Source organism: Pseudoliparis swirei, chromosome 18 (assembly GCF_029220125.1).
Source record: "Pseudoliparis swirei isolate HS2019 ecotype Mariana Trench chromosome 18, NWPU_hadal_v1, whole genome shotgun sequence".
Classification (NCBI taxonomy): domain Eukaryota; kingdom Metazoa; phylum Chordata; class Actinopteri; order Perciformes; family Liparidae; genus Pseudoliparis; species Pseudoliparis swirei.
Genome location: NC_079405.1, coordinates 20,096,603 through 20,113,133, shown reverse-complemented (window position 1 = coordinate 20,113,133; position 16,531 = coordinate 20,096,603). Strand labels below are relative to the sequence as shown.

Sequence of the window (16,531 nt, the reverse complement as noted above, 5' to 3'; positions counted from 1 at the left end):
GAACATACTGTGCATTTGAGTTTATGTCGACCAACTACGAAATGATACAAAACACATTATTGCAGAGACAATATATTCTGCAATACATACCACGGCCACCTTTACCTTGATAATATTGAAAGTACATTGTGCTGACAACACTCCCCCACTTCTGCAATAATCATTGACTGCGTTGAGTGATAGTTCACTTAAAATTTAAAATAATTATAATTATAAGATCTTCAATAAAAGATAAAATTCCTATATTTCAATGAACAGACTCCCAAGTATTGCATACTGCTGTGTATTAATGTCAGAAATAATGTTTTTCGCCCATTATGTGCTTCACTCAAAGAAAGAGCCAAAGATGAATATATTGTTTATTCCAGTGTGAATAAATCCAGTAATTTATATTCTGTAGTTGAAATATGGCAACTCACTACATATTATATAAACAAATGTGTCTACGTCTGTCGAGGAATAAGATTATTTTGTTCATTATTTTGAAAACTAACAACCGGAAGTGGATTAGTTATAGGCTACAGAGGTTCAGTTGTACAGAGTTTGACACTAGTCTTATCCGTTGCCTGGCTGACTGTTACTTTGCCGCCTGTTGATAGTCAGTAACCGTTTTGTCGCTTGCTGCCTTTCGAATGCAAACTGAGTAACTTTACATTTGCTCGACAACGAAACGGACAACTTCTGGAGGGAACCCAAAACTGCTTTCTCACGTTAGTTGTTGTACGCCTCAATGGACACTGTTCAGGTGGGTGTGCTAGCTGATTACCCAGGTTGACGTGAGTTCGCGTTAGCATGTCGCTAGCAAGAATTGGCTAACAAGGGCAGGGCCAGTTTGTCGAAGGTGACGAACAGGTAACGAGAGCTAGCTGTGTGGGTCCCAACGTGAACGCGCATTCGTTTATACCTAGCTAGTTAAGCTAGTCTATTTGAACACGTTATGTATATATTGTACATAGTTTTACGATCCTTGTTTTTAATCCTCAGAATTTGAAGGCTGGATTTTCTCTGGACCTGGGACCATTGAAAGAACCTCTAGGATTTATCCGTGTCTTAGAATGGGTAAGCAAAGTAAAGTTTGAATGTATTTAAATATCTCAAAACCACTTTATTGCACACGTTCTCCCTGTCGGTGTTCAGCCAACATATCCGACGTTACTGCGAGTCTAGCAAGTTAGGTCATTCCACTCACTCCATGAAACGTTCCCCGTTTGCAAGATGCTCTGGTACGAAGCTTGACGTGCACAAGGCTGAAACACCTGTTCAATCATTTCACCATGTCTCTCCGTTTCTGCCAAGTTCATTTTTAACTTTGAAGACTTGGACTTTGACCTGGTTCCCAGAGTCAAATGATGCCACTGCATTGGTAATTTGCAATGCATGGAACTACTGATTCTAAATGTTTAACCAAAGGAGGGAGGGTGTACACGTTCTGGGTTAAAGCCTTACACTTCCCTCAGTACCCTTTATTAGCAATGGACTCAAACAAACGAAGCTAAAAACAAATACCAGGAAATTCCCAGATACTGTGACTTGTGTATTGAAATAGTCCAGCTAAAATAATAGTTACGTGATTTGCATAAAATCCCATTTATGTATGGTTGATGCCAAATCTATTTCCATGGATGCTTAAATATGTAAGTTCGGCAAAAGTGTAAGCAGATGTCTGAATCCAGGCTCCTGTATTTCTGGTTAATGAATGGATTGAAGGAGGCTGGGCTGTGTGTATTTAAGGCGTCTGTTTGTGGAGCAGCCATGTCCTGTTAGTAATTTACATTATACAGCAGGTGTTATCTGTCGCTATGCTGTGGAGTTTAACTCCAGGGAGGTGAGTTCATAAGCCTGGCTTCTATTCTACCGTCAACGTTTATTGACCATTGCTCACTGTCACATCAAGTTAATACATTTAATATCAAACACATTTGTCTATTAGTTTCTTAGATTTGAAAGTTTCTATTCCGTGGGCCAAAATCATAAAGCGTGAATGTGTCAACAGTTTAGCAGAATTATAATAAAAACTTTATTTAAACATCCAACTTAAAGTAAGAGCACACTGTTCTTTTGCAAAGAGGCTGGTAATCATTTAAAAGTAAAGCCTGTCTCAACGAGTATAGGAGGTTATAATCCATAATATTTTACAACTTTTATAATAATACAAAACACCATGTTGGTAAAGAGTTGGCCACGCTTGAATTCTGAAGGAACAAGCTAACAGCAAAAACCGCCATGGTTTTATTCTCAGGTGCATATTCTGTCGCCAAAAAACTGTACTGAACTCACTAAAAATTAAACAAATACTAACGTGTCTCTTGAAAATACAAAAAGTACATAATGCAAGATCCAATGACCTCAATAGCAAAGTCAGTGTCGCTGAACTGGCCCTATTCAATATGCACACCCCGAGTTTGGAGAAACAGACATGAGCAACATAATCTCAACACAGTCTCCCATATCAAACTGATGGAGGGGTAGGTTTGTCTACATCAATAGAGCTGAGGTGGAGCAAGTATTTCTTATGAAAACTTAAAAAGGTAAAATGTCCATGCTACGCTCGTGTTAACTTTTACATTGGAAAATATAAATCATCCTGACTAGAAACATGAACAACTGTCATGGGACGTGTTCGGCAGTGGGTGACTAAAAACGCCCAGAACATCATTGGTAACATCGACTACATCTAGCATTGGTGACGAGAGGAGCCTGCAAAGAGTCCAAAAAGTGTTATTTTCCTCGCTTAAAGACTTTGTCCTCTACCTTCCAACATATAGTTTAGTTGTTGTGTGTATTTTCTTCTTTTGCAAAATGTGACTACATACTGCCTTCTGTAGTACACACCTGTTTATTTATTCCACAATAACAATAAATTAAACCTGTAAAACTTTTAAAGCAATGTACTGCTGTGGACAAAGGGCAGCAACACATTTTATATTCAACATGTAAACAAGTAAATATTGGTTGAGTAAGAGTGTTCTGTACTTAATTCAGTTTATTTTTTATAGCCCAGAATCACAAATTCCAAATTTGCCTCAGAGGGCGTTACAATCTGAACACGTACGACATCCTTGTCCCGGGAACTCATCGGAACAGGAAAAACTCTGCAAAAGCATATTTTCCGACATAGAACCGAGCTGAAAGTGAACGTTCAATACTGTTTCTGTCACTTGAGTCTTGTGGCTTTCAAGAGGGCAACCTAAGTTTCATTTTCAGTTAATGTTTCCTTTGAGATCGGCACTGAGCTTTCAAAATAGATTTTCACATCTGGAGACATTCAGACATCATCACTAAGGGAGGCAGGGATGTGGCCATTGTGTTTGGGTCACTGAATCAGAAATTGTTAATGGCCAAGTGCGTTACACATATATATATATGTGCTCATTTTCTTGTAAATTAGACATTCGGAATGAAGAAAAGCATAAAGAACGACTTATCGTCTGAAGAAATCTCTGGCCGCAGTGATAAAATGTCAAACTGCTTGTGCAGAAGCTTGTGACTGGCTGCTGCTATCGCGTATCTCTCCTGCCACTCCCTGACCAGGAGAGGTAGCTACGGAATGCTTCGGGGGGAGGCTGGGTGGAATACTGGACTCTGGGTAGGGAACTCTCCACCCTGTCTGGTGGGTTTATTTGGGGTGCTGTCCGATTGACATGGGTGGGTCAAACATGGCTGAGATTAATGTTGTGGAGCTCCAGAGACACCCGAAAGATGAAACTCATTCCTAAAAGTCCTGAGTGAGTGTGGAGCTTTCTAAATACTGCACTCCAGCCCTCTGTGTGTTCCTGTCGTGGATCTGGCCGTCTTTGCTCCACCGCTGCAGGCTGTCCACCTCGGTGCCTGGCCCTTTGCTTCGGCTCATTAGATACTAATGTTATGGAGCTGAAAAGGATCCTGATGATTTGGGAATGTGCTTTGCTAGATGTGGGCGTAAATTAACAAAGGACATTATTCTTGAGAGGAAGTTCTGAAGCAACAATCCGATGCCCTAATCAGATGTGTTTTATTGGTGGAAGGATGTCCTGGGAAGGGGGATAGGTTTGTGGAGGGGAGTGCCCTTTTTCACAGTGTTCATAGGTACTGTAGTGGTTATTCATACATATCTGTTACAATACATCTTGGTGTTAAGGTAATTGATCAACCCTTTTTGCTGTTTCTAAAAGCAATTCGCCACTTCAAAGGAAAACCATCACAAACGGTTTGAGGCAGCAATTTCAGCACTCTGCCCCCCATACAAGACAGGCTGACGGAGAGGAAAATAAGTCCTACAACTGTCAATTTACTTACTCGCCAATCTCTTCCAAACAATCCAGTCATGAAACTATCTGTTCAGAAGATAATATTGCATACTTTAGATCGTCATTACCTCATGAATATGTACCAACGGTAAAAGAATATACAAAAAAATATACAAAAAGGAGTCAGACATTCTGATAGATGATGGGGAGGCAATTCACTTACACTTCCAAAAAATTAAAATAAACACTCCTGTTATAAATAGAAAGATTGGCATCAGTTAGGATCTCAACAACAGAGGAGTCAACTTATGCTCGGACATAGTACCTTATTAAGAAACTTCCTGCTTTAGAAAGGAGCTTGGTTGCATCCTAGGGTAGGACTGCAAGCTTCAGTCATAACGTTGACATTCAGATTCTAAACACATTTATATCATTGGTATTATACATTATGTAGAATTAGATTACAGTGGAGTGGTGCGCAGGTCTTGTCTGCTACGCTTACGATAAAACATCAGGGTTGAGGTGGCAGTTTGTGTTCAGACTAAGTTATTAATAACAGAAAAATTGCATGGAGTAGCCCGCTTTCTTTCCCCCCCTCTCTGTCACCCTCCCTCCCATTACCAACTTGTCAAATACGTCATACGAGTCAAACTACGGCGCTCTAGGTGGTCATGGCTCAGGCTGGAGGAGGATGTAAGCATGTCGTTTTAAGAGCGATATGGTCTGCATGGGAAGGAGGTCACGGATGGATTGGTCAACAAAACAAGTTCCAGTGTGGGTTCTTCACGAGAGGCTGTTCCAATGATTCCTCCTTCAACTGCTTTGCTAATGAATTAAAACTCCTGACTGCAGTTTGTGATGCACAGCAGTTGAATGTCTGGCAAAACCCTGTCGTGGTGTCCCAGTGATTCTGCACAAACAGTCCATGTCGAGGGTCAGGAAATGGTCTGGGTTCCTCTGCCCCCCATTCTTCCTCCTGGGGTCTGCTCTCTGTCAGCAAAGTGCAAGATGTCAGCTTGTTTTTCTGGCTTTTACGAGAAGATTTCTGCTGACACTCATTCTCTTGCAGTAACAACCTCCTAACGTCAGCGTTGTCTTCTCAGTGCTGCATGAGAAATATCTGCAGTACATTTGTCATTCAGGGTCGATGAGAATCTTCTGAAATGGTTTCATGTTTCTTTGAAACCCAGTTTATTTGTAGGGCTCCTTTCACTCACAGCCGCAAATCCAAGTACTTTTATGTAAGGTAAAGTAATGCATCGAAATTTAAAGAAAATCTATTCTAACTGACTGATTTACAGGTTTAGGTCGGTGTAGTATAGATGGCTCCAAATTGATTCAAGTTTTAGTAGATCAGTCAATGGTCTGACTTCCTGTCCCCTAAAGATATTAGATACCTGCTAAGGTTTGAATGCTCAGGAGTTATCTATTGTCATTTTGGGCAGGCCATAGAGAACACCTCTGCAATCGTTGACTCTTCTTCAGAGAACGGCATGAATGAGTTCATCTTTATTTTCTATGTACATGAGATGTCTAATTCGCCATTCAAGTGCTATTCCACTTTGCCGTTCATTTCAACAGTTAAAAGGGGGGAAAGCGTCTTTTAAACTACATTAAGGTTGCTGAGCAGTTTCTCTTTGAACACTAGAATAAGGCTGGTGGTGTTTCATATTTCTCAAATTTTGAACAAATCCCACTAGTAAAAGTGTGTGTGTGTGTGTGTGTGTGTGTGTGTGTGTGTGTGTGTGTGTGTGTGTGTGTGTGTGTGTGTGTGTGTGTGTGTGTGTGTGTGTGTGTGTGTGTGTGTGTGTGTGTGTGTGTGTGTGTGTGTGTGTGTGTGTGTGTGTGTGTGTGTGTGTGTGTGTGTGTGTGTGTGTGTGTGTGTGTGTGTGTGTGTGTGTGTGTGTGTGTGTGTCCCTAACCTGTCTGTAGTTCATTGTTTCCTTCTGAATACATACATCTTCACCCACTGCTCCCAATTATATAATGTAATATTCTAACAGATCTCTGCAGCCATCTTTGATCTCTTTGTTGCCTCTCTGGTCAATGTCGTCCTTGTCGGGTCCGTGAGGTTTGGTCCGTTCTGGTCAAGTTTGTTGTGCTTTGTAAGGATGGATTTAATGGTGCTTCATTATATCATGGGACACTTGGATTGCACACAGACTTTTATTTTATCTTTCATTGAGGGGCACTGTTAATATTATTTTATTTTTCAAATTAAACAAGATGTTTTTCTTTTCTTTCACCTTGCACATTTTTACTTTACATCAAATCCAAATAATCCATTTTAATGGCAGGTTGTAATGCAGCAAATCAAGAAAAACACCAAGAGGGTGAACACTTTATGTATGAGAAGTTGCATAGCTTCAATGTGTATTTGTTATTATCCTGAAGTACAGGTAAGTGTGTGTGAGCTTCATTCAGAATTTCCCTGCATATGACCATGATATTGCACAACATGTCCCATAAATCATTAAGTTGTAATGATGGTGGTCCGGGGTTTGCTGCAGGGAGGAGTTTTTTCAGAAAGCATGCCTTACCTTTGGGGAGGGAGACGGTACCATCACATCAACTTTACATTGACTTGAATGTAGAAGCTGACCTCTCAACCAAAGAGGTTTAAAAGTTTCTTAACTTGGTCTTTACAGATATTTGGAGCCGTTACCAAACCTTTATTAAAATTGTATGAAAATGCCTGGTGGCTTGAGATTGCTGTCCATCAAACACACTTTTAAAACCACTTACCCTCACATATTTGTCTGCCCCTCCAGGTCTTCACCATCTTTGCCTTTGCCACCACTGGAGGTTACTCTGGGGTAACCCACTTCAGTGTCAAATGTGAAAAACCAGAGGACAATCGGCCTACAAATCCTGTGTTTAGCTACCCGTTCAGGTACTGTCAGAAACCAGAGTGCTCCCATGCACATTGTTTCATAAAAACGTCCTCCTTCAGTTCTCAAACCACACAACTGTGAAATACCGCCATCATCTGGTTGAATGAAGTGTCTCTGCAGGGTAACATCCATTCCCCTGCTTCTCCTTTTGGTGGCTTTTTTTTCCTCTCGATATAGTTGAATAGACACTTCTTATGTTGCAATGACATTTCTGTACGTTTATGTTGTCGTCTGACATCAGTCTAAATGCCGCTGCAATAGCTGGGCAGCTACATTGAGATCCACTTTGAAAAAGAACAGGGCCATGCAGTTGTGATCCATATCGCAAAAGAAACGACTCAAATAGTAACATATCATGAAGTGCCAAATGTCTATAGGCCCATATAAATGATGGTCAGTGCAGTAAACTTTGTTCGATGATATGACAGATTCTTAGAGCAGAGTCACTTGTTTTTACAGCTTGCTCCTAATGATGAATTTGAACAACACACTTTTGTGATGATATGATTATATCGCCACCATATCAGTTATAACAAGACTTTGCTCGCATCCTGCATGAGCAATCAGCGAAGGGCATCAGAGCGGCCAGCGGAAACGGACCATGTGTGCTGCTGCTATTGAGACAAGACCAGGGGGGTATTTAAGGCCTGCTGCACGTCCTTCTATACAGTAATGGTTCTAAATGTAACATCTGGGGTGAGCAGGTATAGAATCTGTAGCACTGACACACATGAAGGAAGTGAGTACTAAATAAAAACACAGGGAAATCTTGTTGCCCACCATACAATACTGAAGCAGCACATTTTTAGTTACTCCAAGGTAGATTTCTTTTCAGCACCATATCATTTGACAAAAGACTTTTCCTTTCTGTTCCCTCGGTGGCAGCCTGCTTTATATTTCTTTATGACATTGATTGTGCTGAGTAGGTCCAGTCAAGTGCAATTTAATCAAAGCAGCCAGTAATACGCTGCGATTAATTTACCTCACTGAATTTGTATCAAGTCAACAAAATATATAGTATTTGGGGGGACTAGCACTCCCTTGTCATCCGAAAGTCTCCTCTCTTCAACCAATAATTTATATTGGTTATTATACTTTTAGTTTTACTTCTCATTATCATGCAGTGTGATTTGTCACTTTGACAATTGGACGTCGTGTTGTTCTTCTGACCCCACACATTTTACATGAAACACATATTTTGGCACTAGATCCGTAGTTCGAAAAAAAAATCCAAATTAATGTGAAATGTCTTTATGATGAAGCTGATATTGGCCCAAGAGTTTAAAGTTCTGTTGAAATTGTGCACACGGTCTTTATAACACAAAAAACAGTCCGGCTTAACCCTTTCATGTGCTCTCTTCTTGCCTTCTTTGGATAGAAGAGTAAACCAGGTGAGGACTTGTTTTCTCTGAAGTCAAACCACAAGAGCGTAAAGAGGAGTCATCAGTGACTGCTGAACGCGCCTTCTCCCTCTCTCGCCCTCCCTCCAGGTTGCCAGCGTACCCGTATCAGATAACTACATGCAACGGCAGTCGATCCAATGACACCTTCCTGCAGGGTGACTTCTCCTCATCGGCAGAGTTCTTTGTGTGCGTCGGCGTGTTTGGGTTCCTTTATTGCACCGTCACACTGATCCTCTACCTGGGCTACCAGAACATCTACCGCCAGACCAGCCGTGGTCCCATCGTCGTGAGTACACGTCCTATGGTCGCCAGTGAGCTATCTTCAAACCTACTAACCCCATGCACACAAACCAGCCTCAGGTGAAAGCAGGTGTTTCTTTACATCTCGGCCATTCAGACCCAAAATCTGCCTTATGTCAGTACAGGCGTGTTATTAAAAGGTCCAGTGAGACATGAAAACACAATCCAGGAAATCAAGTTGGATTAACAGATCCATGTATTTTAAGGCTTCTGCTACATAGTAGACAGATAATAGATATACCGGATCTGTATTTGGAAGCAGTTTTTTGTCTTCTAACCTAACTATTGCCCCCATAAGAGAGCTCGTTTCAAAATAAAAGCAGAGCCAAAGCTTGATCGCAGCCGAAGGGCCTGTGTGCAAATCGCACTTTTGTTTAAGCCAGCGTCTTTGTTCTCTGAGCCCTCCCCCTTTTTTTGAAAAATCCCTAAACTTTTACAAAACTGGCTTTGTGACATCACTGGTAAATGGAGAAGAAGTTGGTTTTGTCTGCGTCTGTCTATCCTGAACTTTATAAAAGTGCGACGGACAACATAATTACAAAGAATAAAAAGCCTTTGTTAGATGCTGCCGGTGAGCGTTGTGGTCTCATCACCATACCAGTCTCCACTCTAACGTCCCGTCTTTCAGATTGAGCAGTGACAAGCACATCCATGCAAAGTATGAGGGCAAGCATCCTCCGTGTGGTGCTCATGGTGAGGGAAAACAATCTCAAAACAAAAATAGTATTCCAAATAGATAATACAATGCACAGGAGTCATGCCCGTCTATCATACAGTGCTTAGAGCGGTGATGTGTTGTTGGGAGCCCTTAGTCGATGAAACGGACTCTTCTCTGCCAGAGAGAGACACCAAATGGACACAGGCCCTTATTCCAGGTGCATCTCGTGCTGTGCAGGGTTGTCCTTCAATCAGAGGATCGGCAGTTTAATCCCCGGCTCTGCTAGCCCATGTCGATGTATCCTTACGCAAGACACTTGACCCCAAAACTGCTCCTGTAGCTGTGTCTACGTTGAACTGTAGCTCCTCCCATCAAAAGGTGAATGGGTGTGAATATGGATGAATGATGTCATGTAGTGTTAAAGCACTTTGAGTGGTCGGAAGACTAGAAAAGCGCTAAACAAGTACAGGTTAATTTACGATCTCAATGAATTAGAATATCATCGAAAAGTTGATTTATTTCAGTGATTCAATTGAAAAAGTGTATTATGTAGTGTATATTATATAGATTCATTAGACACGGGGATATATTTCAAGAGTTTATTTCTTTTAATTTGAATGATTATGGCTTACAGCAAATGCAAACCCAACATTCAGTATCTCAGACAATTAGAATATTTTGAATAAGTTCAGTGTTGTTATCGGCTAATGAACTGAAAACACCTGTAAAGGTTTTCTGAGCCTTTAAATGGTCTCTGTCTGGTTCAGTAAGCTACACAACCATGGGGAAGATTGCTGACCAGACAGTTCATCACACGGTCATTGACACCCTCCACAAGAAGGGTAAAATTGGGCTATACAAATAAACTGAATTGAATTGAATTAAACCACAATAGGTAATTGTTAAAGAAGCTGACTCCAAGCACATTAATGGAAAGTTGAGAGGAAGGAAACAATGGGGTAGAAAAAGGTGCACAAGCAACAGAGATAACCACAGCTGTGTGAGGATTGAAGCAATGCCCATTCAAGAATCTGGGGGAGATTCACAAGGATGGTGCTCGCCTCCATGCCATGCCGCATTGATGCTGGAATTCATGCGAAAGGAGCTCCCACCAAGTATTAAGTGCATAATATATACAGTACATGGACATACCTTTCAGTAGGCCAACATTTCTGTTTTGCAAGTCCTTTTTTAAAATGTGTCTTATATAATATTCTAATTTTCTGAGATACTGAAATGTGGGTTTTCATTAGCTGCAAGCCATAATCATCAACATTGAAATAAGTAAAAGCTATCTATATAATGTGTTTCACTTTTTCAATTGAACTGCTGAAAATTGTTTTTCTTTTCAATGTAATTGTTATTCATTGAGATGCACCCGTATATCACAGTTCTCTGGGTAGCGGACTGAGAGTAAGTCCACACAAGACGTCTACACTGAGCTGATTTTAAGGTGTTGTCTTGCGTCCATGTGGCGTTTCCAAGCCGTTTTTGCAAAATGCCCGAGCAGCAACATTTCTTCATTGTGAACTTAACGTAGGACCCTGGGGCCTCTGGATCAAACACCTCCCCACATGGAGAAACTGAGAGGACATTTATGTCACCTAACATGTGCGAGCTCAGACCCAGAGACAACCAATCACGCAGTATCCAAAACAGCAGTAAACTACAAAAATATTTTTGGGAATAAGATTATACAAATTTCATGTCGAAGAAAAAGGTTTACCTGCAGCAGGAAGTAAGGACCTTCTGAATACTCAACTGTATGTGATATTAATCCCTGTGTGTGTGTGTGTGCTGTGTTCTCTCTGCCAGGATCTGGTGGTGACCGCTGCCTTTGCCTTCCTGTGGCTTGTGTGCTCCTCAGCCTGGGGCAAAGGCCTGACTGATGTCAAATGGGCCACAAACCCAAACCAACTAATCCAGACCCCGGCATGCAAGGGCATCTGTGAGGCCGGAGAGTTCCCTTCCATGGGCCGCCTCAATGCCTCAGTGGTGAGTTCCGGTAAAGTAGTGCGTATACGACTGACCTATTACTTCCTTCTGGAGAAACCCAACATTCTGAGAGGGGCCATGTTGGTCCTATAGGAAATGGTGTTTTAGAAAACTCATCGTGTCTGCTCCAGGGTTTAATCTGCACATTCCAGTCGAGCTTTTGGCAACAATATCTTTAAAAAATAGATCAGTTTTCAGCATCGTGGGACAGATTTAGTTCAGGATGTAATCACCACATCCACAGAGCAAAACAAGACAACTGAGCTTTACACAAATAAAGGAGTGTTCACCATAAAACGTTTGTTTATTTTACATATTAGTGCATATTCAGTAATTGTCTTTAAAATATCATGCAAATTTGTGACTTTCTTGCTTTAGATTATCTTATTATCGGTCATAGTTCTTTACCTAAATATATATGCAGAATGGCCGGTGTTACAAAGAGAAACGCTTCCGCTACTTCATGGCCATTTATAAAGGCAATCAATAGAAAACATGATAACCTGCTTTAAAAAGCAGATGACATGTAGATAATATTAATGATATAATATGAAAAGTGAGTGTCACATTTACCTCTGAACATCAAGCTTGACATTATGTGAAAAGTAATGCTACTTTCTGTATCGGTTGTAGAAGGATTCACATCATGTGCACGTTGCACTGTAACTCCTTTATATCTTATTGGCTAGTTTAAGCAGCAGCAGCGCATCATATGTTATTAGATCATGATATGTCCTGTGAGAACCTCCTATCTTTCCAACAGCCGGCGTTCAGCTTTGTGACGTTTGTGACGCTGCATTTCTCAGCTGAACCAAGAGGCTTTTTAAAGACATTATTTAGCTGAAGAAGGAGGAGGATTTTCTCAACAAATAAATAAAGGGAACACTTTATCATTCAGTTCATCACAAACATTCAACATCAACTCATCTGGAGATAGCAAGTTGCACCTGGACAGGAAGATAAAGAAAGTCATCTGAAAATAAACTAAAGCTGTGAGACAAATGTAGTAAAAGGTACAATATTTACCTCTGAGATGTAGGGGAGTTTAAGTAGAAATACAAAAGTAAAGTGCAAGTACCTTAATACAGTACTTTAATTGTGTAGCTCTTTCAGCCTTTTAAATCGGTTGAATATATTGCACAGCAGCAACAATAAATTACAAGGACATTATTACCTTCGCATTGAAAATGCGGAAGGTTATGTTTTGATCGCCATTTATTTGTATGCGTGTTCCTCGCATAACTAAAAAAGTATTAAACCGAATCTCATGAAATTTGGTGGGATGATTGGTTTTTATCCGGGGATCATTTCATTAAATGTTGGGATCGATCGGGTCAAAGGTCAAGGTCATGAAAAGGTCAAAATCTTCTTTTTACCATAGCACGGTCAATTTTTATCCAATTGGCATGCAACTAATGCCAAAATGTTAATAATTCAATGCCCAATCTTGTGAAATGCGAAGGTATGCGCTCTACAGAGTGCCCATTCTAGTTAATTCAATTGTTTTAATCTCAGGCTGAAACCTATTGGCATTGTTTCTAATAGGAGAGTGTCTGTTCCTTGGCCACGGTGAGAGGAGGGTGCTCAGCACCACTACTTTGTCCCTGTGGTGGTGGTGGTGGTGGTGGTGTCGTGTGGCTGATGGTACAGTGCTGTTGCGCTCTAGTGGCAGAGTACAGCTGGTGCAGTCTGGTGTTCCCTTCCATTGCTGTGACCGCTCCATCGTCTGCTGCAGCAGTGTTCAGTTAACTTAAACAAGTTTAGTCTTACAGTAGTATTTTGTTGTCCACCTTTAGATGCACTCTTGAGTCAAAGTAAATGCAGCAATACTGTGTATTTGTCCTAATATCTCCATTTGTTAACAATACTATACGCTGATGTACAGATCAAACCTATTTTTAAGCCTTTTTGAAAGTTTTGAAACCTGTGTGTTTTCTAGTGTTGCTAGCAGCAGCTATTTTTGACAACTAATCATCAATAATGTGGACATGATGACCAAGTGGGTAAAAGCAATAATATAACAGTCTGCTAGATTCAGTAAAATCTCTTTACTGTAAAACAGCATTTAAAACCAGGAAAAAATAGCACTTATGCCATATTATGGGATTCCAAATGGAAGACGATATCTAGTCTCATATCACGATACCAATGTACCATCTCCCACACGTTACACATCACTTGTTGTCACCTTGTATCTCATCTGTTTTCCTGTCTTTCGACAGATATTTGGCTTTTTGAACTTGATCCTGTGGGCCAGTAACTGCTGGTTCATTTACAAGGAGACTCCTTTCCACAAGGACCCCAACCCACCGGCCACCATGGAGGAAGGAGGGGCCCCTGAGCCCTAGCCACATCGCTGAGGGTCCTCAAGCATTGCCTCTGTGCCTCCGGCAGACCCGCTTAGTGCCCAACACTGGTCTCTGATGTTATCCTGCATAAATGGAAACAAATGGAAGCCTATTGTCCTAAATCCTGACCTATACCTCCCTACACGTCTCAGAGCTGTATTTCAGTTATGGGTCTTTAGCTCACGTTAACTCGGTCCCCACTGACGATAAGCAACCATAAGTCATTTTAATTTTTTCTCCTAAATCTGTCATCGCTGTCTGTATTTGGTGTTCAGGTCTGCAGTGCATTTGCTTCCACATTAGCACCCTGTTCCTCTTTTATGTCCGGCCCTTCAGGAGCCACGTAATGAGGAAGATGTGATGTAAGGACCCAGAGTCTCTACTGGTCTGCAGCCAGGGAGAAGCCAAATGATTTACATAAGCTGAGAGCAAACAGCCCCTCAATAAAGCAAGTGTTGCTATGAGAAACACGATCCATGTTTTAGGTGGGAGCAAATGCACTCCGAGGTTCTGAGCAGGAGTCCTTCTGTTATATAATCTGGAAGAAGCTCGCTACAGTACAGATTCCTAGTACTGTAACTAAACATTTCAGTCACTTAACTTTCAAAACATGTTTTTATTATTATTTATTTAATTTCTTCTTCTTTTCTCCACGCCATTTACCCGGCAGTGATCTAATCTAATCTACCGACACTCGCATATACTTAAAGACCCCATGGGGGTTTCAGTTTCAGCAGACGTTGGTTTTCGTGTGCTAAAAAAGAATACACACTAAGTAAAATAGAAAGACACACACACTACGATATACTGTTCTCAAAGTGGGGAAGCAGAGACTTTCCTTTCACTAGTGTAATTTTGGGTGATGCTTCAGGTTGGCTGTGACGGCGTTTATCTTCAGCCTGTCTCCAGAAGCTGGTTCCCCACACGTTTACTCCAGTTGCTGTTGTACTTCAGACGTCAGGCCAGCCAGGTTTAGTTCTTGTTTCATCCAAATGTTACATTGACACTACTCAACACTACGTCTCATTCTGGTTTGAATGAAAGGTGACTTAAAATGACATTATTTATATACAGTTCATGTATTTTTTATCAACACTAATTAGTCCGTTGCATATTTTTAAAACCAATGTTGGGTTTCTGTTATTTCCCAATGGAAATGTTTCAGTGTGCAGCTTCTCTTTGATTTTTATTAATTTCTTTTGTGAAGTCCGATTTCCTATTAAATTTGTTGTAACACTGAGTAGCCTCAGGCCTAATTGTGTGATGATAAATAGTTTAAGTAACGAAAGATTGATGTAATCTTGCTGTATTTCTTAATGACTACTGCCCATTGTTGTGCTCTACATGTGACTTAACAGCCAGCGCCATACATGAGAAGGCTTCGTGTTGAACTACAGCCACTCTTTGTCAGCACCTTGATTATTTGCTTTGCACTAGATCTAATGCGCTCTAAGAAGTTACACTTTTGAGTTATTGGCCCACCTGTGCAGATCTTCTGTTTCATCGCTGGAGCCTCTGGAGGGAATAAACAGGGCGACGTTTGAGTCACTGTCAGTCAATAAGTTTGTTTTACACATTGTATTAAATCACACACATTTCTTAAGATACTTTATCATTTTAAAAAGATAATTTTTAGTTAAATTAGAGCACAGTAATACTTGGGATGTTTGGGTAATACTTTAATGACATTGGACTTAATGTACTTGATGCTTTTTTTGTGTGCAAAAGGAAACTATGGTTTAAGTGTATTGACAAGTGTAAAAACATGAGTGCTGTAACTGCTGCATTCTGTCTCCTTTCTTAATCACATTGCACAATATATCACATAGCCTACATATATGATGGCGCACCTGTATATCCCCTACAGACATTCATGTGCAGAATTATACTGTAAATATCTCAATATATGTTTCAGGCATGAGAATCCCTCACCTTTCGGCGAAATTCGCCGTTTTGAAACCAAAATAGGTGACTTGCGTGAATCGTGTAGATCCGAAGAGTTTTTGTTTTGGGGTGGGGGTGGGGGGGTCAATCGGCCGGCCGGCGTTTATGAGATTGTAGTGGGACACGGAGAAAATGTGGAGTGGTGCTCTTCGCAATAAAACATCTTTGATGGGACGTGTCGCGTCTCGGCCAATCAGCGTCAAGATGTCTTCAGCGTTTGGTGGTTTAGGTTAGCTTGAATGTTAGCCGCTACATCTGCTGCTGTCGCGCTGCACAGTGTAGCGATGCTAACAAAGTACCCGTACGTTAAGAGCGATGTGATTTAGCATATCTTTAGTGTCGACACTTCATCAAGAGAGCGATCAGAGCCGCGCTGCTCCGTGTCGAGCTGTCTGCGCAGCGCTCACAGCGAGTGCCGTTAAGTGGCGGAATTTTCGGCTTTAAAAATAAAAATAAAAAAAGATGCCAGAAGTGAAATGTTTAAGTTCAGTCTGTAAAGTTGTGTAACTCTACAGCTGCTCATCCTGATGAACTCTGTATCCTCTGGTCAGATACAGACTAACGGCCTCATAGTGTATCATCAATGCTATGATGGCTCCATGTAGTTTCATTCACAGGGCTCTCAAGTTTTGAAGACAGGCAAGCGTGAGATTTCCATCAGCACCCGATACAGCTGACCGTTGCGCGCGCCGGCATCGAGCCGAAAAGAGTTGTTGACAGGGGGTGCTAGTGACTATTTTTTTGCTCCATCCCAATGCGCGCA

The 16,531-nt window shown here is 41.1% G+C and overlaps 1 protein-coding gene across 1 annotated transcript; it reads left to right on the top strand.

Moving 5' to 3' along the window:
- Positions 1–543: 543 nt before the first annotated feature.
- sypl2a (synaptophysin-like 2a) lies at positions 544–15,602 on the top strand. The gene is made up of 6 exons (XM_056436855.1): positions 544–745; positions 985–1,059; positions 6,998–7,119; positions 8,611–8,809; positions 11,297–11,476; positions 13,699–15,602. Exons 1-6 carry the CDS (start codon positions 731–733, stop codon positions 13,822–13,824), a joined length of 717 nt encoding a protein of 238 aa, XP_056292830.1. The 5' UTR covers positions 544–730; the 3' UTR covers positions 13,825–15,602.
- Positions 15,603–16,531: the final 929 nt, after the last annotated feature.